The sequence below is a fragment of the Neocloeon triangulifer genome, unplaced genomic scaffold, assembly GCF_031216515.1.
Source record: "Neocloeon triangulifer isolate White Clay Creek 2 clone unplaced genomic scaffold, ASM3121651v1 ptg000014l, whole genome shotgun sequence".
NCBI classification, from domain to species: Eukaryota; Metazoa; Arthropoda; class Insecta; order Ephemeroptera; family Baetidae; genus Neocloeon; species Neocloeon triangulifer.
This window is the reverse complement of record NW_026775556.1, coordinates 3568846-3590347: the sequence shown is the minus strand read 5'-3', so window position 1 is coordinate 3590347 and position 21502 is coordinate 3568846. Positions and strand designations below refer to the sequence as shown.

The window sequence follows — 21502 nt, the reverse complement described above, 5'->3', positions numbered from 1 at the left end:
AAATGGGGGCGGTCCGATCTAACGTTCAGCGGGGATTGCGACTGATTGCGATTTTCGACAGAAAACCAAACCAAACGAAACACGATCAAAACGAAACGAAACAGAAAAGACCGTGACGAGTCGTGCTGTGCGAACCGCCGCCCGCTGTATTCTCAGCAGTCTCGCTGTATTTTCTGGAATTTGGAGGGCATCTTGTGATCTAGGGGACATTTGAGTGTCGTATCTCGGACGAAAGGTCGTCAGAACCTTGGACAATGGACATCCAGAAGCTCTACTCTGTGGAGTACGCCAAAAGCGGAAGGTCAAAGTGCCGTGGATGCAACGAATCCATCGAGAAAGCAGCCCTGAGATTCTCCATTGGGAAGGTTTGTAAAAACATGTCTGCAAAATCTAATTTTAATGCATAAAATGTAAAGAAAATCTTGTGTGTATATGTATGTACATATGTACTTAATTTTTGTAGCAAAAATGCTCTGTTATATTATTTGTAAAAATTGAAGCATAAATATGCAAATACATAATCATATAATGAAATTTATGCTGCAGATCTGGTTCCACAAAGATTGCTTCTTCAAGTCAAACAAGCCCAAAAATGTAGATGACATTGCCAATTTTGAAGATCTGCGTGCTGATGACCAAGTCTCTGTTCGAGCCCTTGTTGGAGATCAACTTGCTGAGCACCGTCAGAGAGTTGAAGATGACGAAGGTATGTATCGATAAACACACACACATAAACAAAATGCAGAGAGGGCTCAAAATTTTCTGCATTTTGCTCATATAATTTATTTTAATTCTGTTATGTATTCAGAGATTTATGTACATATTATTGCACTTTGTCGTTAGGATTTTTCGGGATTTTTATAATTTCTCAATTATTATACATTTGTTTTACTTAAATTTTTTATAAGTAATTTTTCCTTTTGTAAGATGGTGCGTAAAAGAATTAAGTAAATAACTTATTTCCTTTAAGACTGCTTTAAGAGATTGCTTAACTTAAGTATTCAAAAACAATTTACATATCAATGTTTAATTTGTTTTCAATGAAAACTATTATATATTAATTTTTTGTTTGCCCTAAGATCCGTATGAAAACGTTTATGATGATTACGAAACATTTGAGGAGTGGATGGACAATCAGTCATCACACAGGCGCAGAGATAGCAGGAATGATGAATTCTTGGTTGGCCACGCTTCGTCCAATCGCTCTGCTTGTCGCTACTGCCGCAATTTCATTGACAAGGTTAAACATAATTTTGTTCCTGTGGACTATGAAAATATTAAATTTATTTTATATTGCAGAGGGAGGTGAGGATTGCTAAGATGGACTACGATTTCTTGGCCAACTCTTCTTACAACAGAGATCCAGCTCCCATTCCACGCTGGTATCATGTCAGGTGCTTTGCTCAAATGAGGAACCAACTCCAATTCAAAAGAAGTGCTTCGAGCATCCCTGGATTCTCTCAACTGCGCCAGGAAGACAGAGACATGGTCATGTCTCACCTGCCAAACAATGTGTGACTTAATTGGCACCTTAAAAACAGTAAAATTTTCACAAAATTAAAAATTTGCATAGCTCATAAACCTCAATTTCTAAGGAATGATTACTCAAGTATATATAGGTATTATGCATTGTTGATAAACAATGAAATATTTTAAAACTGTAATAACAGATTATGGTGTACTCAATAAATAATGCGCTAAAAATACAGTGGAATTTGAGTTTTAGGTAGAATAGAAAATTAACTGAAAATATGGAATGCTTACGGGTTTTAATATATTTGGATTTCTATTATTCCGGCAGTGTTTTAAGGATTGAAATTTAAACTTTAAAATTCTAGCTCCTTACAAAAATATTTTCTGTTAAAAAAAAATAATAAAATGAAGTATGGTCTTATGAATTATGAAATAAGCTCTTTCAACTTGACTAAAAAAACCAAATATAATATTCAGCCCTTACTTGGGCTACCAGAGCTTTCTCTTAATGAAACTAACCAATTATCGCATGATTACCAGGGATATCACTATAAAAAAGCGTGTCGCTCTCGTCGTCGTTCATCTCACCTAAAGCAGGTAGCGCTAATTGTTTTCTTCCCTTCTCACCGCGCAGTTAGTAAAAAGAAAGGCGCACTTTGGCAGTGCGCGACCGCGACTTGAACTTCTTGAAAGACTTGCACCGGCAATCCATCACGGCGCGTCACCACGTGCTTTTCGTCTCGTCTGTCCAGCGTCCACGCCAGGCTGTCCTCAGAGTGCTAGCAGTGGTGTTGAAATTACAGGGAAAATGCTTATTCATAAGGTTAGGCGGGTTGCTTTTTAGGCTTTTTTTCTTGTTGCATCTTATGTTCCATCAGCGACCTTCTTTTGATACATAAAAAAAGCTACTGTAGGACTGTAAGTGATCATTTTCAAAAATTAAGCCTATAGAAGAATAAAAATAAATTATATTAAAAGGCAATTTTTTTCCATATTTATTCCTGAATTAATTGCTCATTCATAATTTGAGGCGGGTCGCTTAATACGTTTTTTTTCTATTTCCATCTAATCTGCATCTAATGTTCCATCAGCAGCCTATGTTTAAAAAAGTTTCATTAGAGGTCTGTAAGTGAATATTTTCAAAATAAAGGTCTATTAAAAATACATGCAGGAATTATGTTAAAAGGAATTTTTCTAAATTATTTCTTTCTGATTAAAATGCACATTCATAAGGTCAGGCGGGATGCTTTTTTGACGTTTTTTTTTTTTTTTACTTTTTGCATCTTATGTTCCATCAGGACCTGCTTTCGATATATAAAAAAAGCTGCTTTAGGACTGTTAGTGATCTTTTTCAAAATTCAGGCCGAGTAGAAAAAACAGGAATTATATTAAAACTAGGCAATTTCTTTTTCAATATTTATTCCTGAATTAACTTATTACTTGCCCATTGATAATTTGGGGCGGGTTGTTTAATACGTTTTTTCTTCCTTTTCCATCAGCGGCCTGCTTTGTATGCTTAAAAAAGCTTCTTTAGGTCTGTATGAGAACATTTTCAAAATTAAGGCCAATTAGAAAAAAACAGGAATAATATTAAAGGAAATTTTTTTTCATTATTTCTTTCTGATCAAAGTTCCCATTCATAAGGTGACGCGGGTTGCTTTTGACGTATTTTTTCTTTCCATATTATATGTTCCATCAGCGGCGTGCTTTGTATGTTTTAAAAAGCTTCTTTAGGTTTATAAGTGAACATTTTCCAAGTTAAGGCCTAGTAGAAAAAACAGGAACTATATTAAAAGGCAATTTTTTTTCAGTCTGAATTAATTTTATTAATTGCTTATTCACAATTTGAGGCGGGTCGCTTAAACGTTTTCTTTTTGCCATCTTAAGTTGCATCAGCGACCTGTTTTTGATATAAAAACGCTACTTTTGGACTCTAAGTGATCACTTTCAAAATTCAGGCCTAGTAGAAAAAGCGGGAACTATTAAAAGGCAAATGTTTTTTTTCTTTATTTATAATATTTATTCCTGAATAAATTGGCTAATTTGCTCATTCATAATTTTAGGCGGCGGGTTGCGGGATCCCCTGGAAAAATCTGGCTGAAAATTACCTTCATTTTGGTATTTAAAAAAAACGAAATCAGACCGCGTAAACGCAAGTTAGAGTCGCCGGCCTGTGCTTGCCCATCCTCCCATAAGAAAAGCATTGCAAGGTCGTTTTGCTCGATTTTAAAAGCAATAGAACTTCTTCCATATGGAAATGCAACCCATGGTCCTATGGTAATCCGGACGCGTCTCCGGTAGGTGCATAATCGCTGTTTTGTACCTTTTTTTATTTTTGACTTTTTTCAATGTGTATTCAGAAAAAAAAAAATACTTTTTTTACCCTTCGGAGTGCTGGCAAACCATGTTGCGCGGGTCTTAAAAACCGAGTCACCCCGGGAAGATGTAGTGCATCAGTGGAGCTAACTTCCATGGGATATCTCGGTGAGTCTAGATTTTTTTAAATCTGTAGTTTGCACGCTTTTTCCAGAAAACTTTTATCACGTTTTTCGGTAAAAACCCTGAATTTAAGGTACAAAAGAAGGGTCAAAAAAGCAAATTAAATTCCGGATTGAACGGTTGCAACGCCGTTTTTCTCGCTCGAGCAGGAGACGGGGAAACAAACTCTCAAGTAAACACGTCGGGGGGCCGCGCGGGGCCCAGACTTCAATTTCCTTAAAAAAATCCATAATTTTTTTGCTGTAGTCTATTGGCCAAATTATGGAATAGGACATATGGAAAATTATTAACTTCATACTTTGTGTAAGAATTTCGTTATATTTATAATATGAATTATTAATTATTGTTTATTTTTCCGTCATTGTTACAAACAGTTACAAAATACGTTGTTTACACACTTTACACTCAATTTTTGACCACAATTTGTTTTACGAAAAAGGAATAATTGTTGGACAAAACGGCACCACCGCACCACCAGAGTAGCAAGAATTTTGTAAAAAACTTGAACTTTTGTTCTTACCACTTCGTATTATAGCGTAAAAATAACCCTAAAATTAATTTTTTTGTTTGTTAAAATTTAAAATATTATTTCAAATTTATTTTCAATCCTCACCCGTTTATTTTTCCTGGACACTACGGTTAAAAAAAAGTAAGGAAAAATCTGACTTTATCCAAGTTTGTATTTTTCAATCAAGCGTTGTAAAGACGTTGGTTTTCAAAAAATTTTATTACAAGGAATTTATTGTCTATAGTTTGTTTAGATGAAAAAGATTCCGTTTTATTTTTGAACAAAACACAATTTTTCCAATAAGAACAAGTTCATTAATGTCTCCTCAAGGGTCAATTTCTTTAAAACTAAAATATAATTTCAATATCGCTCTACTCTACATTTTCATAAAAATTAGTTTGTTAATTTTTGCGGTGCAAATACTAGTAGAATTAAAATATAAAATTGTATTTTTCAATTCAATTTGTTCAAGGTAATAAAAGTAGAATAAAATCATTCATAATATAATTATATCACTAAGGTCGCGAGGGAAGAGTGCTCTGCTGCAGCGAGGTGCCATCTCGCCGCAGCGTCCCCAACGGAAGAATGGTCGAACCAGCACTCATTACTCTTGTTGCTCATTACCATCTGATTACCAGGAAATGGAAATAAGCGAAATAAGCGCCCCAGGAACCCGAATAATACTCTTCTATTCTATCCTTAGGCCCGAATCAAAAATCCGAATAAAAAAATCAACAAATCGCGTGGACGTGAATTTACATTTTTGTATGTGTGCAAAAAAAAGGATTAATTCGGATTAATATAATTATTCGTTTCTTGTCAAGCTCATCAATGAATCAAGAAATTTGTTTTCAAAAGAAAGATTTTTATCATTTTTATTATGATGCCTAGCCTAGGCCCTAGAGGCTTATCATTGATTTCAATCATATATTATTTAAAATTTCTTTCATCAATTCATCTCAGCTCAGCTTTTCTCAAAATTGTCAATAGTCTTTTTTAATCATACACACGTATTTGCAGGTTTGATCACGTTGCAGTAGATTTCACTTGGCGCAATACACATACGAAAATTCCCACTCCTGCACATTCTGAACTACGAACCAATTCTGTACAGTGTCCTCTCTAGAGAAGGGGGAGAAGATAATATGCACAACTCATACCAACTGCTGGACGTTCAAAAGTTTGTCGGATAGAAACAAAAATTAATCTTATTGGAAATCAATGTGAGATCTTTTTTAGGGATGAAATATAGATCATTTTATACTATTTTTTCAGGTTTGGGTAAACTGAATTAACGAGAAGGTGGCAAATCGTTGAAGTTTACACAGAAATATTTCATCTATAATTCTCAACAGTTGGTCAACCTGCACAAAAACCGTACAAATTTGAGTTGCAACAAGTTCATTTCAAGGGTTCATTCAAGGTTCATTTCAACGTTCATTTGTTGCTCGTTCTCTGTTTCTCTCTTTCTCAGTTTCTCTGTTGATTCTGTTAGTCAACGTCGTCAACGATCGTCTTTGTTGGAAAGTGGTTGTTTCTCTCTCCTCTGCTGTGTTCCCGTCATCTCATCTCCATTTTCTTCAAAAATCTTTGGCTCCAACTTTAATTTACTTAAGTATGTAATCAATCTATTATCTTTGTGGATAACATTTAGTAATTATCTAACATTTAATGAATATTTTTTGTAAATTGACCGTTCTTCGATCTGTGGTGTGCGTGGAGATCGGTGAATTTATAGTTTTACGAATTTTGAGATCCAAAAGCGTACACGAATGCCGTAAATCCCGGCCAAGAATTTGCGCATACATGCGCGAAAACCATAGGCTCCAGAAATCGGGGGTTTCAATTTAGAATCGGATATGAAAATTCGCACAAATTTTTAAATTCGGAATTCCTAACGTATTTCCATAAACGTATGTAATATTTGCGCGTTATATCAGAATTTTGAAGTTTTAATTCTTGCTGAGCAACACGGCGAATTCTCTTTTTTTTTTCGTTAAAAATGAATGACAATCGATTTTATCGATTTGATAATTTCATAGATTTATAAGCGCACATTAGCGCATACACATGGAAGACAGCGTATTTCTTTTTTTTCTAAATATTTACTACATATTATAATGAATTCTTCGTGGACATGATTTCTTTGTGTAGTCATTTAAGGCATCAATTTTTGTATTTTTAATTTTTACCATTCTTTTTCGGTGATACTATTTTGTTCATAAGAGCTTTTTCTTATGCAAGAAAATTAATTTATAGTAGATATTAATTTATATTTTAATATTATGCTTAAGTTGATTTTATTTTATAATATTTTTAATTTACAAAATATTATTTAAATTCATTTGCATTATAAATTAGCGTATATACATATAATAAAAATATTTATACAAGAATTTATCCTGTTAGGTTTTTCTGCAGACAAAAAAAAAACGACCGCTAAATTAGAGATGCCATGTCTGACGTTAACAACGTATTGTGGCCTCGATTTATTGAACCAGATGGAAAGGAAAGAGTGGCCAACATCAGAAATGCACCAGCAAAAGAGGCTCCAATTTCGATCGGGATCATCCAAACAGTGATGCAAGATGTGGCAACAATGGCTTATTTCTTGCTTTCGAATAATGTTCTCATCCTCGTTGACGACCCTGAAACGCAAGTGATCGGGGCAGTGATGATTACTCGAGGATTGACTGATGATCAAATCGACCTTGCCAAGAAACGACCCCAAGAAACTACCAGGGTGCATTATTTTTGCTGTTGCCCTGATGAATGGGTACCGCCCTGCGGCAGGAGTTGCTCACAGTGAGCAGAGCAATTAAATTTTTTCCCCAAAATTTTAATCAAATTTCTATCATTGCAGAGAAAAAGGATTGGGTTGAGTACGTGGAGGACAACTTTATTCCTACCCACGCAGACATTGTTGCAGCAGCTGTAGGCGGCGACGAACAACATGAGGTGGCTGGTGACGAACCTAATGAGGTCGCTGAAGAGATAAGTGACGAATCCAATGAGATTGTCGGAGTGGCTGGGACGAACCAGTGGTCATTCAAGAGCCTGCTGTCTACCAGAACAACCAGGTTTTCCTCTCGCCCGAAGGAGTCAATAAAAGCAACACTGCAGGCCATAAACTCTGTCTGGAACCCTGCTTGTGAGGTCATCAATGGCGCCTCGGCTGTCTTAGTGGTTGCTGCCATGCCTCCTATAGATGCAGAGCCAAGTGAAGTTGCTGAGCCCGAGGTCAATGTCGGAGTTGCTGTCTCTCTGGATATCAGTGACGAAACTGCTGAGCAAGTCTCCAAGACGGTTTCGGAGTTCAAGCTAATAATGAAGATGATGAGACTGACACCAACGATGCCATGGCTGAAGAATTTGGTCTCGGGTGAAAAGACAAAACGACCTCTCCTTGATGGTGATGAGTGATCGCTCCATAATAAACCTTTATATTTCAACAACTGCAATTCAATTTGAAACTATAGTAGTATGCAGCAGTTAGATAATAATGAGTCTTGAGTTGATTTGCAAATATGTTGTCATTTAAATGTAAACCTTATTGATTTAGATTTATATCTAATTACAGCATATCTTTAACAAGTTAAAAAAAATATTTTATGCTAGAATTAAAATAATCTTATGCATGTATTTCTGTTTTTTAAATGCTTTGGTGCTGGACTCCTAAAAAAATGAGAAATTTCAATACTAGAGAGCACAGCGGCTGCATTATAACTGTTTTATAAGAATCGTCTGCCAGCTCTTCAGCCATCCTTAAGATAAAGAAGATCAAAGTATTTTGCTAAAGATGACTGATAGCAATTAGCTGCTCTCAACATGAATAGGACACTATGATTGTACTAGACTGAAAGCACCTATGCTGAATTTAATAAATTTACAAGTATGACTTATGAATAAAATAACATTCATTTTAATAGAAAAAGTAAATCTATTTGCTTTTATTAGTTAATGATCATGGCACTACTACTAAAATGTATAATGGAATATATTATTTGTGATTGAATAGCCCTCAGTCATTGACTAGCAAGTAAACATGGAGGGAAACATTGCAGGGACATTCGGTCCCTGGTTAATTAACTATCTCAAAGAAACAATATACAGACTGAGAGAAGTGAATATTAACAGATACACAAAGCAATATGACTAAACAGCAAGGATTTCTGCATTGGACCTTGAAAACTTCTACCCTCTAAGCAGCATCTCGTGCCATCCCATCTTTGGACTCTCTCCTTGCAGGAAGCAGGGTGCTCCCATCTTTCTTTGCCGCCTCTTTGATGGACGACAACGTCTTGTGCAGCCAAGATCCCTTACTAGCCTGTAGCTCGGAGCTGGCTGCATTTAACTGATGTGTCAGATCCTGAGAAAGATTTAACCTGAGAAAAATTTAAAAGTTGATAAATAAGATCTACCTGATTTCGACACGCTGCCTCCACATGTTCTAATTTGGTCTGGGCCAATTCAAGCTCCAGCTCTCTCACTCGTTGAAGAGCAACCACAAGACGAGGATCAGCATCTACACTCAGGGGGTCCACCCAGGTGCCAACAGAATCTCCCTTGCACTTGGGGCAGAGTTGGCCCTGTGAAAAACGAAATTATTTAAATCTTGAAGTGAGGTTTTTCTAATCTATGTACTTGAGATTCTTTGTCTTTCCCAGCTTCGACTTGCTCCTCAAGCCGTTGACTCAGCTGCGAGCAAATCTGCTTGTACTCCGCTATGATGGCTTCGTTCCTCTCCCTTTCTTCATTTGCCCGTTGAACCTCCCTTTTGATCATGTCCTTCACTTGAGTAACTTCAGACTCTAGCCGAAGTCTGTCCTCTTCAGACATCTGCAGCTCGCTCTTCAGCCGCTCCAATTCATTTCCATACTGGTCAGCCTTGTCTTGAGCATTCTTAAAGGTGAGGAATTCTTTTTCGTATTTATGCAGCTTCTTCACATTGAGGCTGCAGGCCTTTTTCATCAGTTGGGACGAAGCTTTAGGCGTTCTATACTTTTTAGGCAGATTCACTCTGAAATACTTCAAAATCCCCTCAAAGTCGAGTTGCAGCAATTCCTTTTTGCTGGACTGAAAAATTTTTTAGTTTATTATTTTATGGTTTTAACATAAATTACCATTAACAAAGCGAGGGCAACAAGAAATAGAGTATCAATTCCCTGCAGAAGGAAAACGTCCAGAATGTGGAAAACCATGTGCAGGGGGAATTTAGCAGTGAAGAGGGTGAGAAACCACTGCGAGCCGTACATGTGCTCCTCGACTCCCTTGTCCTGGAAGTGCTGCCACAAGTCTTGCACCTGGTCCTCCATAAGTCGGCTCAGCTGGTAGAGCCGCATGTTGAGATTCTCGAATCCGTCCTTGAAAAGATCTCGCAATTTGTAGCGGTACATAATTTGCACCAGCACACAGAAGGCTTGTTCCTCTGGCATGTGCAGCAGCAGGGCGGCGGCAAGAAAACTCAGTCCTTGGCAATAGCCAACCTCCTCGTCATATACAGCATAGGCCTTTGAGAGTCGGAAAAGCGAGTCCTGGCCAAGACCGCCGGCCTTCTTGAAAAAGTCATGCGCTGGAAACGTGCGATTTATGTCCCGCTGAATGACCGACTCGCAGCTACTCTCCTTGGCAATCAGAAGCCTGTACTTCTCCATCACTTCGTCGCTGTACCCAGCTAGCCGTTGCCAAACCTCGGCTCGGAGAGCGTGAGGAATGCCTTGGCACACCAGATGATTCAATTGCTTAGGCTTGCTTCCAGTCTGTGTCCACTTGGACAAAGCGTCAGACCACTGCTCTAGCAGTGCTTCACTACAGTCTTTTGAAACATCACCTGTTCCACTCAGCATAGGCTCGTCATTGTCTAGAAATATTATCAAAGGGTCTTAAAAGAATGATATATTTAGTGTAATTTACTTCATTTTAGTAAAATTTTTTTACATGAACGCTTTAGTTTCAAGAATTAACGCTTCTTTAAGATTTTTACGTTATTAATTTTATTGTTACCTGACAATTCATCTTCAATGAAATCCTCATCTTTCTCTTCTCTGGGCGACAAAAGTGGGTCTACAAGCTGAAGGCTCATCAGTCCTGACAAACTAATGCCGAGACTCTTGTTGGTCCTATCAATTTCTCCCGACGTGTCCACAGAGATCACTTCGAACTGAGGTTCATTAGTGTCCGAGGCAGGCAGCTCCTTCAGATTCAAGTAGAACTGCTGCACCAGCTGTCTTTTGGTGAGATTCCAAAAACGCTCATTCTTTGGGAAAACCTTGACTTTGGTTTCCAACAGCAGCCTCACTGGCTCTTGAATGCCCCTAATAACGAGGTCAATGGCCACAGTCACATAGCTCTTGACAGGGGCGGACGGGTCTTCGACAACATTCAATTTCTCCAGGGCTGTATCATTTGAGTCCCATTGCCCTGTTATGACATATTTGTTTGATGGCGAGTCACTCCCCATTGAGACCATTTCCAAAAGGCGCATGTCTGCGTGTCTCACATTTCGTCCAGGACAGACGAGGACACCAAAGCAACGCTCTATGTGTAGAATTCGCTGATGGACCGAAGATACTTGGTGGACAGTGAAGCACAGTTGCTTCTCGGTGTTAGCGCGCAACTTGAACTGCGACCGGTCTTTAGGCACAACATAATAGCCTCCCTAAAAGTGGAAAAATATTGGATTAAATTGTACTTAAAAATTTGGAACTCTAGCATATAAAAATAAAGGTCATTTGATGAATAAAAATAAATTTTAAAATTCAAATTGTGTTTTATAACTGGTTGAAAAAAAAAAAAATTTTTGGTTGCCTGAGAGTAAAAATTATTTTACTTCCTCAGAGACCGTATCAGAGGAAATAGGGTTATTTTTCTTTATCTGTCATAAATAAAGTAATTAAACTTAACAAGCTGGGTTTTTGTCTTTCTTTTAATTAACCACAATAATATGTGTGAATAAAAGTGATTTTTATGTAGGTCAAATCTCAAGAAACAAATTATTAAATAATAAATTAATTATAATTGCAACAAAATATACTATAGAGAGTTACACTGCCTTTTCTTCAACTAACCTTCGAGTCTTCCTCTTTGATCTCCATGGTTAGCTCAAAAGTGAAAAGTTCAGACATTGTGGATACGGGTGACTGCAGAGACGACGGCTTTAAATCAACCTGGCTTTCGTCGCACACCAAGGGCGGTGGAGGTCTCGGAAGCGAGCGCATAAATGCTTTGGCAAAGCAGGTTGAGACTTGGCGGACCTTTGTAATAAATTTAAATGAAATTTTAAAGTTCAGAATTTTAAATTCTGGCTTACAGCTTCAGGGATGTCACATCTGAAAACATGGCACTGAAAAATGGCAGACTCCTGAGAGTGTCCGTGCGACCAAGTAAACGCAAAACAGGCAGCTTCCTCCGTCTCGGCAATGCCGTGCGCGTAAAACAAAATACGCTGTACTTCATACGACGTGATAATCTGCATGGTGGCTGCATCAATAAGTACCACACTTCCTGCAGAAAAAAGGAAGAAAATGTTTTTAAGAATTTATGTAGATAACTTATTGCAGATTATATTTTTCCCTCAAGACTTGGACAAGAAATTGAGAAATCTTAATTTTTAAAGAATTGAGTGAAATATTAATAAGTTAGTGCTCTAAAGTAGTTTTTTAAAAAGAAATATTTTTTGGCAGGACACCTTAAAAGAATTAAAGTTATTGACGAGATTAAAAAATAAATGAAACATCCAAACTGCAATCACTTATTATTATTATTATTAAAAAAAAATTATGCATTTTTTGTATTACTGTAAGATAAATTACCCGCAGAGCAACTTGGTACCCTGATGCTGACCCGGATGCACTGATCCTGGTCCTGCTCCCTATTGAGGATGGCCATGTTTCGGTGGATTTCGGCCTCACTTTTAGGAGCGTTGATGTTGGCTGCGCCGAGATACGAAATTTGGTTGAACTCGGCTCCATCGTCGTGGCCTAGATAGCAGAAATAAATATTTGAAATGATAGGAAATGTGGGGTAGCGAGACAATTATTTACTTTTATAACGTTAAAACTTTAAAATGAGGATTTCAGACCTACAAAAAATGTCACATTCGTGTGAGCTCGTCTCTTTATATTTGTTCTCACTCACAATCAGAGATAAGCAGAATAACTCACCGACAAAAGCTTGCGCCTCGAAAAAAGTGTCAGCTTCCTTGTCCTCCTGTGGAGAGGCAATGTAGAATTTACTAGCGCCCACCTGGTGAAAATTGAGCAAATGGCAAAGGACACACTGGGTTAGACCACAAGCACCAAACATAGTGATAAGCTGTCAAATCTAACTACAAGACAAAAATAACCAAAAAACAAAGTTGCAAATTATTTTAGAATCAATGCTAAAATTTGAAAATACCTTAAAACTGCGTCCTCATTATTTTCTCTTATTAAATAAAAGTTTTACAAAAAACTAACAAATTTAATAACTGGTGCATTAATTAAATTATGGTACATAGTAAAATAAAGTGCAAGTGGTTGTGCAAGGGTGAATGGTAATATAATGTAGTAAAAAATTCAAAAGTAAAATTACAATTTCTGAAATTACTTTTTTTTATTTCTAGAATTTCATTAAAAATTTAAAATTAAATGTAAAAAGTTTTTTTTTAAATTTACATAAAACAAATAAGAACTACAAGTGAGTAAAATATATTAACTTTTAGTGGAATATTTAAATGTTGGAAACTAAGAATAATATTTTTTATAATATTTGCAGAACATTTTTCAATAAAAAAAGCAGAAAAAGCAATAATTTATTTATTTTACATTATTATTATTATTTTTTTAATTTTAAAATGACAAAAGTCATTGTGATCCTTGAACAATTTAAAAATGTGTCCCCACAACCACTGATTTTTACTACGTACACATTATCCACCTCGAGTGTTAGCTTTCAATGTACTAAACGACGAGAAGCCCAAGAAATAAAAAGTTAAATCAAAAATACAAATAAATTTTTGACAATCCCATCTCATTCACCGAGCTGGCAAGGAGGTCCTTCAAGTGCAATAAAAGCAACATAACTAACATGAGTATTTATAATAATATGTGGCTTAGGAACTAAGGGGGAAATTTATTTTTCCTCAGTATGTATTGAAAAAGTTATAATTATTTATTTATTTCAAATATATATGTGCATAAATTTATATTTCTGAATTATTTAATTTGAAAACTAAGCAACAAATATCAAACAATTAGGGTGTGTACATACTCTTTACAGTATCATTCGTTGCAAAAAAAAATCAAATGTCAAATGCGTGCAAGTTAAGACAAAAAAGAGGCAATCTAATTTTTTGTTCTCACCCGCTTCCCCTGCTCCTCCATGGTCTTCTCCTCTTTGAGCACCTCGCTCAGACTCAGCTTGAGCTCTTCCAGGTCACCGTTGTTGGCAATCTTCAGCTCCGGCTGGTCCTCACGTGAGTTCTGCACAAACTCGAATCCGCCCCCTGAGTCATTCGACTTTACACTTGACCTGTCTTGGTCCATTTTGCCACTTCGTCACCGCGATCACGGTTGTTTCGACGACGTCAAGCTGGACGACTGCGGACACCGCCCCGCGTTCACCATCTCGCGTGTCCAACTCGTCGCCCGATTCGCAGAACGGAATTCTTCTGAATCGGCCGCCCTCGGGCTCGACTGCTTTTGTCAGTCACGAGATTATGGAAGTTTACGAAGCGAAAGCTGTCAAATATTTTCTGTTTGCTTTCGCGACTCGATTTTGTGTTTTCAGTTTTCAGCCGTCAAAGGAATTGCGAATGCCGACAGCGCTGTCTAGCGGCATTGTCGGAAAACGTCTTCTCATTCTGGTTCGCCAAGAAGTGGCGGGAGGAGGCGGGAGAGAAATTTTGCTACGCGAATTATAAATATAAATATTTTAATCATTTTAATATCCTTCGACTCTTTATTTCGTAAAATGCTCTAGCATTGAGTTTAAATTTTTCTTCTTTAATTTAATTTCTTTAAAAGAAGAGCTTATATTTTATTTTAAAAATATATTTTACTTCATTACACTACCAATGAATTGTTAATTGAAAACAGATTGAAGTCCGCAGCAATCATATTAGTCATATTTAATTAATACTGAAATTCAGTGACCTCTCTTATTGCTAGAGACTTACACTATAAGAGTTTAACGTTCAAGAGGAAAATAAGAGGCATAATATTTTACTCATTCGTATTTGATTTAATTTTTATCTCTCTTACAGTTTTCTCCTCCCTATCTGAAGTAGGCAGACATTTCGTCTGGTATTATATAGTGCTTCTTATATAATCTATTTTTTTTGCAGTGAGCACCGAAAAATGGCAGGCATGAAGCAGTTTAAGATTCTTGTCACTCACCCAGAGATTCCTTCCGTTGCTATAAGAAAACTTGAAGAAAGGTAAATAAATAAGTACAACTTTTTTTAGCAATATAAAATAATTAAAAAAAAAAAAATATGTTTCTCAATCACAGATGTGAGTTGGTTATCTGTCCTGAAGTGCCGTATCCCTCACGAGAGCAAATTCTGAGCAAAATCTCAACCGATTTTGATGGAATTCTATGGCTGTCCAAGCACAGAATGGATAAAGAAGTTTTGGATCTGGCTGGTAATTTTTAAAAGCAAACAATTTTTTTTGTAATTTAAAAAAAAATTCTCAATAATTTCTTAAGGACCAAAGCTGAAGGTTGTTGCCACAGTGGCTGTCGGTTACGACAACATTGAAGTGGTAGAGGCCAAGAAAAGGGGCATCAAAGTGGGAAACACGCCTGGTGTCCTTGATGCTGCTGTGGCAGAAATCGCCGTCTGTTTGCTCCTCGAAGTCGCCAGGAGAGTTCCCGAGGGCCGAAATTGCATTTTAGAGTAAAATTATAATTTCAGCTCATTTTATTTTTTTTCTTAATAATTTCACAGGGGTAAATGGGAGGCAGTGCGTCCGCAATGGCTTTTGGGCAAAGATTTGCAAGGTTCCACTGTTGGAATTGTCGGACTTGGAAATATTGGCCAGGCAATTGCCAAACGACTCCTTCCTTTTGGCATTGAAAAGCTCATCTACAGTGGCCATAAGAGGAAGCCGGAAGGTGTGTACAAAATTGAATGAATTTAAATTTATTAAAAAAAATATGATATTTAATATATATTAAAGGTGATAAGCTTGGTGGAATTTTTGTCATCTTCGATGAATTGCTCAAGCAGAGTGATTTCATTGTTGTTGCCTGTCCTTTGACGGAAGAAACCAGGCACTTGTTCAACGCAAAGGCCTTTGCTGAAATGAAACCGAGTGCCATTCTTGTCAACATAGCCAGAGGAGGTGAGATTAATTTCTGAATAAACGATTATTTTATTAATGTATTTTAAATATTTTTAGATGTCATTGATCAAGAGGCTCTGATTTCTGCACTCCAAACTGGAAAAATTTGGGGAGCAGCTTTGGACGTGATGACCCCTGAGCCACTGCCCTCGGATCATCCTCTGACCAAGTTGAAGAATTGTGGTTAGTAAATTGATTTTTTTTTATATTATATATCTTCATATATTAGAAGTTTAATTTTAATTAAAATTTAGTTCTTGCTCCGCACCTCGGAAGTGCCACTGAGAAAACACGCGCTGCAATGGCCATGCTGGCTGTAGACAACATTCTTGCCGCCCTCGATGGTTCAGAAATGCCTGCCCCTCTTTAATTAAAGCTTGAATTGCTTGCTTCTTATAAAAATTCATAATAATTTTCAAATTAAATTCTGAGTGCATTCAATGGTATTGAAACTGTTGTTAATTGCGGTTAATTGTATTACCTTTACATCACTATATATAAATATTTATGTGCAGCAAAATTTGCCATGAATATATCATACATCTGAATAAATTTCAGAAATTAAAACAAAATAAATGGGTTCAATCACTTCAATCTAAACCCTAAAAACTTCAAAAGGTACAAATTTTACTAAATTACATATTAAATTAAATTCAATCCAATTTTTGTGAATTTATGTAAACATCGGATTTAAAAAATTATGGCTTTTCATTTTTGTAAGGTATTTAATTTTAAAGCAAAAAGTTTACTATTATGCGTTGTGCGTACTTAATTTCCTTTATTTGTTTGCTAGTTTGATGTGAATTGTGATTCAATGTAATTTGAGTGCCGTGTGCCGTGCTCTGGCCGTGCGTAATTGTCTTTGCCGCGCTCTCGCGTGATTTTTAAGAGTGGGGGAAGATCAACAAAAATGAACCACTTGGGAAAGAGCACGACTGCACTTTAAAAACGAGACAATCAGGAGCAGCTGTGGAGGCTGGAGAGTGGTGTTTACATTTTTAGGAACCGGGTTTTCCTGACAAATTTTTGATGGGAATTTGAGTTTTTTTAAAGGCAAGCATTTCCACCTTTTCCTGATTGAAATCTCACATTTTTTCTCTCAAAACGTTTCCAGTCAACTTTGGACGCAATTTCAATGACGAAGTACTTGCTATTCTTGATTTTGCTCGCGACGCCCACGACCTTCTGCAACGAGGATTACTACGAACTCTTGGGTGTCAACAAAGATGCGGACAACCGAGAAATCCGCAAGGCTTTCAAAAAGCTCGCCGTCAGCATGCATCCGGACAAAAATAAGGTTGATTTATTTAAAATTTCATTTCATTGTTCCTCAAGTAAAAAAATCGCCTTTCACCACCTGTAGGATGACAAGGATGCCCACGACAAGTTTGTGAAAATTGCCAGGGCTTACGAAACCCTCAAGGACCCTGATCTGAGGAAGCACTATGATCTCTATGGGGAGGACAACCAGAATAAAAATCATCAGAGCTACCAATCCTGGAGTTACTACAGAGACAATTTTGGAATCTATGACGATGATCCTGAAATCGTTACTCTTACTAGAGCAGAATTTGGTAAATTTGATCATCAAAACCTTAAGAATATAGCTTGGAATTTAATGTTTTCCTTTTAAGAGCAAAGTGTTGAGAATGGAGAGGACATTTGGTTTATCAATTTTTACTCTGCAATGTGCAGTCATTGTCATCAGCTTGCACCGACGTGGAGGAAATTTGCCCAAAGAATGCAAGGAGTGATTCGAGTCGGAGCTGTCAATTGTGAGGATGACTGGGTTTTGTGCCGCAACCAGTTCATCCAGTCCTATCCCAGCCTAGTGTATTACCCTAATGTAAGATTTCTTAACTCAGATTAATTACAAAATTTACAATTTCATTTTCCTAGGGAGAAAAATTCCGAGGCGATCGCTCCGAGGATGGTCTAGTCGAGTACGTCCTGAGTCGTTTGGACGTTGAGGTCAGAGAAGTGTCTCCCAGCACATGGCCATCCTATGAAAATGAGCCACGGCTCTTATTCTTTAGTGATTTCTCAGGTGACGGACCTAGTGAAGAAACTCGAATAAAAGTTGCCGCTATGCTTGTAAGTTGATGATATTTTTCAAGGCTTTCTTAATTAATAATAATTTTGTTATCAAGGATGGCCTGATGATGGTTTCCCATGTTGACTGCGAAAAGTTTGAGAACTTCTGTGAAAAAATGGGCGCCTCATCTGGGACAGCTGTGTGGCCGACAAAGTCCGACTTAAATCCTGTCTTTCTGCCTGGGCTTGAAGCGCAGGAAATTTTAAACCAAGTCCTGTCGCAATTGCCTGAGCCTGCACTCATCAGTCTGCAGGACTTTGAAGAGCTTCGGGGGAGGCTAGAAGAGGGAGCCTCCGAGCCGTGGTTGCTTTATTTCCACATTGGTGAAATGGAGAGTGCCAGGCTTGATCTGAGAAAATTTCCTGCAAAGCTTCCAGGCATGAGAATCGGAAGAGTTAACTGTGGGCAGAGTCACCACTTGTGCTCTAATTTGCACATCCACAGGTAAATTTTATTTTGGCTTTGTTACAAAATTATACTATTTTAATTAAGATCGAAACATTTCATTATCTACTAATTTTACACAAATAATAATAAAAAATAGATTAATTAAAAAAGCTCCAAATATTCAGGTATCCAGTTTATGGCATTTTCAAGCAAGGAGGGTCTTACGAGCTCTACCACGGTCGCTCCTCTGCCTCTGACGTTGCTCAATTTGCTCGTCAAAGTTCCAAAGCTCAATATGTGACCACCCTCACCCCTGATGAGTTTGGGGCATCAGCTCCCCTCAGTTCGACACCTATGCTAGTTGACTTTTTTGCACCATGGTGTCCGCCCTGTATGCGCCTACTGCCTGAACTTCGACAGGCAAGTCAAATTCTGGGTCCCACCGTTCCTGTAGGCACCGTCGACTGCACAGTCCACGCCGGTCTCTGCAGACAGATGGGGGTCAACTCGTATCCAACTACGAGGCTGTACAATGGCTCCAGGGTTGATCACTTCTCGGGAGAGCACAAAGCCAACAGCATTGTTGAGTTTCTGCAGGATTTGATGTCTCCTGTTGGTGAGATTGAAATTTTATTTAAACTCTATAAATTTTTACTACTAATTTATTTTTCAGTCCAAGAACTGGACTCGGAAACTTTTTACGAGACTCTCGGCAAGAAAAATGAGGGAGAGATGTGGCTGGTTGATTATTTTGCTCCATGGTGTGGTCCCTGTCAGCAACTGGCACCACAGTGGCGAAAATTAGCAAAAGTAGGGAAGAATAATATTTTATTAATTTACATTGTATTGAAAATTATTTTCTAGATGCTTTCTGATTTGACTATGATTAAAATTGCTTCTGTAAACTGCGAAAAGCATTCAGATCTGTGCTCCCAGCATGGTATCCGCTCTTATCCTTCCATCAGACTGTATCCCCTTGGATCTAGGGGACTTTCACAAGTGGCGTATGCTAAGAAAATTTACATTTTTAATTCCTTAAATCATAAAATTACTTTAGCTTGTATAGCGGCTATCACAGAGACGCCCACACCCTTAGACAATGGGTGATGGACTTTGTTCCAAGCATAGTTGAGGACCTTGATGAAAGGTCTTTCAATAAAATTGTCCGAGGCAGCTCAAAACCTTGGGTGATTGATTTCTACGCTCCATGGTGTGGACACTGCACTGTTTTTGCTCCGGAGTTTGACCTCGCTGCCAGGGTAATTGAATAATTTTGACAAATAACTTTGTTTAATTTGCTTAAATTTTGAATAGAAATTGGAGACAACGGGAGTTTCTAGTGGCAAAGTGGATTGCCAAGATCACCAACCTTTTTGTCAGCATCTTGGCGTCAGAGCCTATCCAACAGTTAGGCTGTTTCTGCCAGACGAACGGGGAGACGGAATTGAACTTTCAAGTAGATCTGCTGATGATTTGGTGCAGGTTGTCAAATCGATGTGGACTTCAGGAACACAAAATCAGCATGACGAGCTGTGATGCTAATCTCGCAAGACTTCGAATCTTTAATATCTTCTAACGACCGGCACATTATCAAATTGATCTGACCCTCTCATTCAAATGCAGCAGTATTTATGTGCCAATTTTAATTTGGCGTAAAGACTAAAATATTTAATTTAGAAATTACAATTTTTATATTAGAATAATCCTTAACTCTTCATACCTAGTAACTTGCCAAAAATGTATTTTGTGTTCCTAATCTACACCCTGCTGTTGCACAGCTTAATTTTCTCATTTGTGAATAAACTGAAGTCTATTAAATAAAAAATTGAAATCTAAATGCTTGTAATAATTATAATTATATTGATTTTTTTAATTTACTTATATATTTTCAACACACATCCAATTTCAGACTTTGGATAATATTCTTTATGTTACTTTTTCTTATCACCATTGGAAGTATCTTCTTCCTTGCTCTCACCCTTAAATCTTTTTGGGAAAAGACCATCATTTACTTTATCATATAACTTCTGCATCTGTAAATCTCTACCACCCAGGTTATCTTGTGCTTCTTGTTTCATACCAAGTGTTTCAACGTTGATTTTATCTGCATTGCCTTGAAGTTCGTACATGTCTTCATAAGATGCGCGCACATTTTCAGGAGGAATAAGGGCAGCTGCCACATAACGAAACTCCGAGTTGAGGAAATTGAAGGTGGCACAAGCTCGATCTGTGGGCAGAGCTTCCACGTTTAGTCCTAATCTCTTGATTTCCTTCATTAATCTATGGTCAAGAATTTTTTCGTCTCCCATGCCGAGAACTAAAATGTCTGTAAAACATTTTTTGATCAATTTTGAACAGTTTCAAAGTAGAATATATGATTTACCAATTTTAGGATCTAAGGAGAAGAACAGTTGTAGTGACTTAGGGGTGATATCGTCCATACCGGCCACATTCCACGACAAAACAGATCTTGGGAAAAGGGCAACTGGACCGACAACAAACACACCATTGCTCAGTCGAAAGCCAATCTAAAACAAATAAAAAATTTGTGTCTATTGTGGGGAAAGATAATTTTGTTTCGCAGACTTGGCTGTAGGAATCCACAAGCAATCCTACGTCACTATCTTCATTTGAAAATGAAACAGTGGTTCTTCCAGGTCCATCATAATTCGTTCGCTTTTGTTGTTCATCTGCCTTGGTAATTTGCTGTCTTCTTTGCATTCTAGAAATTCATAATATAGTAAAATAAAAACTCTGGAATATTTTTAAAGAACAAACCTTAAGCAGCGTGAAATGCTGTGGAAAAGTCTTCTCGAACAAATATTCATTTTTCAAAATATTTTTTAATCACTGGCTTTTAAAAAGAAAGTATGTAACAGATGGATTTCTCCAAGCCGTTTTACTTTGAGGAAGATTTCAAATTTCTTGATCGAAACAAGAATTTCTGATTATCCGCTCAGCTCCGGCCAGCTCGTCGTAAATTGTTGTTTATTACATAAGATCGAAAGTCTTGTTGGCCGCAAAATCGCTTTCAAGGGGGAGTGGCATCATAACATTCACTTCACGTCGCATAGCGGCTGGAGCTGTACTTATGCCACCCGCACAATAGCGATGTTTCGCAGGTTGCTTGAAAAAATAAATCAGGCGCTCAGCAAAATTTTTCTTTCAATTATATAAAAAAAATAAACTAAAAGACTCCAAATACATACATTG

At 37.4% G+C, this 21502-nt stretch overlaps 6 protein-coding genes across 9 annotated transcripts; 4 read left to right on the top strand and 2 right to left on the bottom strand.

The window, feature by feature from the left end:
- Window positions 1–31: 31 nt before the first annotated feature.
- On the top strand, window positions 32–1909 carry LOC132200092 (poly [ADP-ribose] polymerase-like). Its single transcript, XM_059625289.1, has 4 exons — window positions 32–365; window positions 547–706; window positions 1080–1240; window positions 1300–1909. Exons 1-4 carry the CDS (start codon window positions 255–257, stop codon window positions 1516–1518), a joined length of 651 nt encoding a protein of 216 aa, XP_059481272.1. The 5' UTR covers window positions 32–254; the 3' UTR covers window positions 1519–1909.
- A 299-nt stretch (window positions 1910–2208) lies between these two features.
- Window positions 2209–8390, top strand: LOC132200247 (uncharacterized). Of its 2 annotated transcripts, XM_059625573.1 has the most exons (7): window positions 2233–2296; window positions 3537–3770; window positions 3834–3957; window positions 5501–5703; window positions 5756–6095; window positions 6890–7285; window positions 7344–8390. In XM_059625573.1, exons 6-7 carry the CDS (start codon window positions 7177–7179, stop codon window positions 7901–7903), a joined length of 669 nt encoding a protein of 222 aa, XP_059481556.1. In that variant the 5' UTR covers window positions 2233–2296; window positions 3537–3770; window positions 3834–3957; window positions 5501–5703; window positions 5756–6095; window positions 6890–7176; the 3' UTR covers window positions 7904–8390. The 2 variants fall into 2 exon arrangements, with proteins under 2 accessions (XP_059481558.1, XP_059481556.1); XM_059625575.1 differs by lacking the exons at window positions 3537–3770; window positions 3834–3957 and having other exon boundaries at window positions 2209–2296.
- A 10-nt stretch (window positions 8391–8400) lies between these two features.
- Window positions 8401–14273, bottom strand: LOC132200244 (rab GTPase-activating protein 1-like). Of its 2 annotated transcripts, none has more exons than XM_059625569.1 (10): window positions 13822–14273; window positions 12643–12724; window positions 12292–12459; window positions 11790–11983; window positions 11548–11733; window positions 10484–11138; window positions 9604–10340; window positions 9125–9556; window positions 8902–9069; window positions 8401–8849 (listed from the first exon to the last, which is right to left on the bottom strand). In XM_059625569.1, the coding sequence occupies exons 1-10, from the start codon at window positions 14002–14004 to the stop codon at window positions 8682–8684; spliced, it is 2973 nt and encodes a 990-aa protein (XP_059481552.1). In that variant the 5' UTR covers window positions 14005–14273; the 3' UTR covers window positions 8401–8681. The 2 variants fall into 2 exon arrangements, with proteins under 2 accessions (XP_059481552.1, XP_059481553.1); XM_059625570.1 differs by having other exon boundaries at window positions 12643–12688.
- LOC132200246 (glyoxylate reductase/hydroxypyruvate reductase-like) lies at window positions 13804–16367 on the top strand. Of its 2 annotated transcripts, none has more exons than XM_059625571.1 (8): window positions 13804–13934; window positions 14805–14897; window positions 14972–15105; window positions 15170–15359; window positions 15411–15577; window positions 15643–15807; window positions 15865–15990; window positions 16062–16367. In XM_059625571.1, the coding sequence occupies exons 2-8, from the start codon at window positions 14818–14820 to the stop codon at window positions 16175–16177; spliced, it is 978 nt and encodes a 325-aa protein (XP_059481554.1). In that variant the 5' UTR covers window positions 13804–13934; window positions 14805–14817; the 3' UTR covers window positions 16178–16367. The 2 variants fall into 2 exon arrangements, with proteins under 2 accessions (XP_059481554.1, XP_059481555.1); XM_059625572.1 differs by lacking the exon at window positions 13804–13934 and adding an exon at window positions 13937–14743.
- Window positions 16368–16706: 339 nt separating this feature from the next.
- LOC132201036 (dnaJ homolog subfamily C member 10-like) lies at window positions 16707–20137 on the top strand. Its single transcript, XM_059626901.1, has 11 exons — window positions 16707–16860; window positions 16922–17104; window positions 17171–17381; window positions 17442–17653; window positions 17707–17901; window positions 17958–18346; window positions 18475–18905; window positions 18963–19099; window positions 19154–19293; window positions 19347–19548; window positions 19604–20137. The coding sequence occupies exons 2-11, from the start codon at window positions 16943–16945 to the stop codon at window positions 19823–19825; spliced, it is 2301 nt and encodes a 766-aa protein (XP_059482884.1). The 5' UTR covers window positions 16707–16860; window positions 16922–16942; the 3' UTR covers window positions 19826–20137.
- Window positions 20115–21335, bottom strand: LOC132201038 (NADH dehydrogenase [ubiquinone] 1 alpha subcomplex assembly factor 3). The gene is made up of 4 exons (XM_059626902.1): window positions 21068–21335; window positions 20876–21011; window positions 20673–20817; window positions 20115–20615 (listed from the first exon to the last, which is right to left on the bottom strand). Exons 1-4 carry the CDS (start codon window positions 21115–21117, stop codon window positions 20221–20223), a joined length of 726 nt encoding a protein of 241 aa, XP_059482885.1. The 5' UTR covers window positions 21118–21335; the 3' UTR covers window positions 20115–20220.
- Between the last annotated feature and the right edge of the window lie 167 nt (window positions 21336–21502).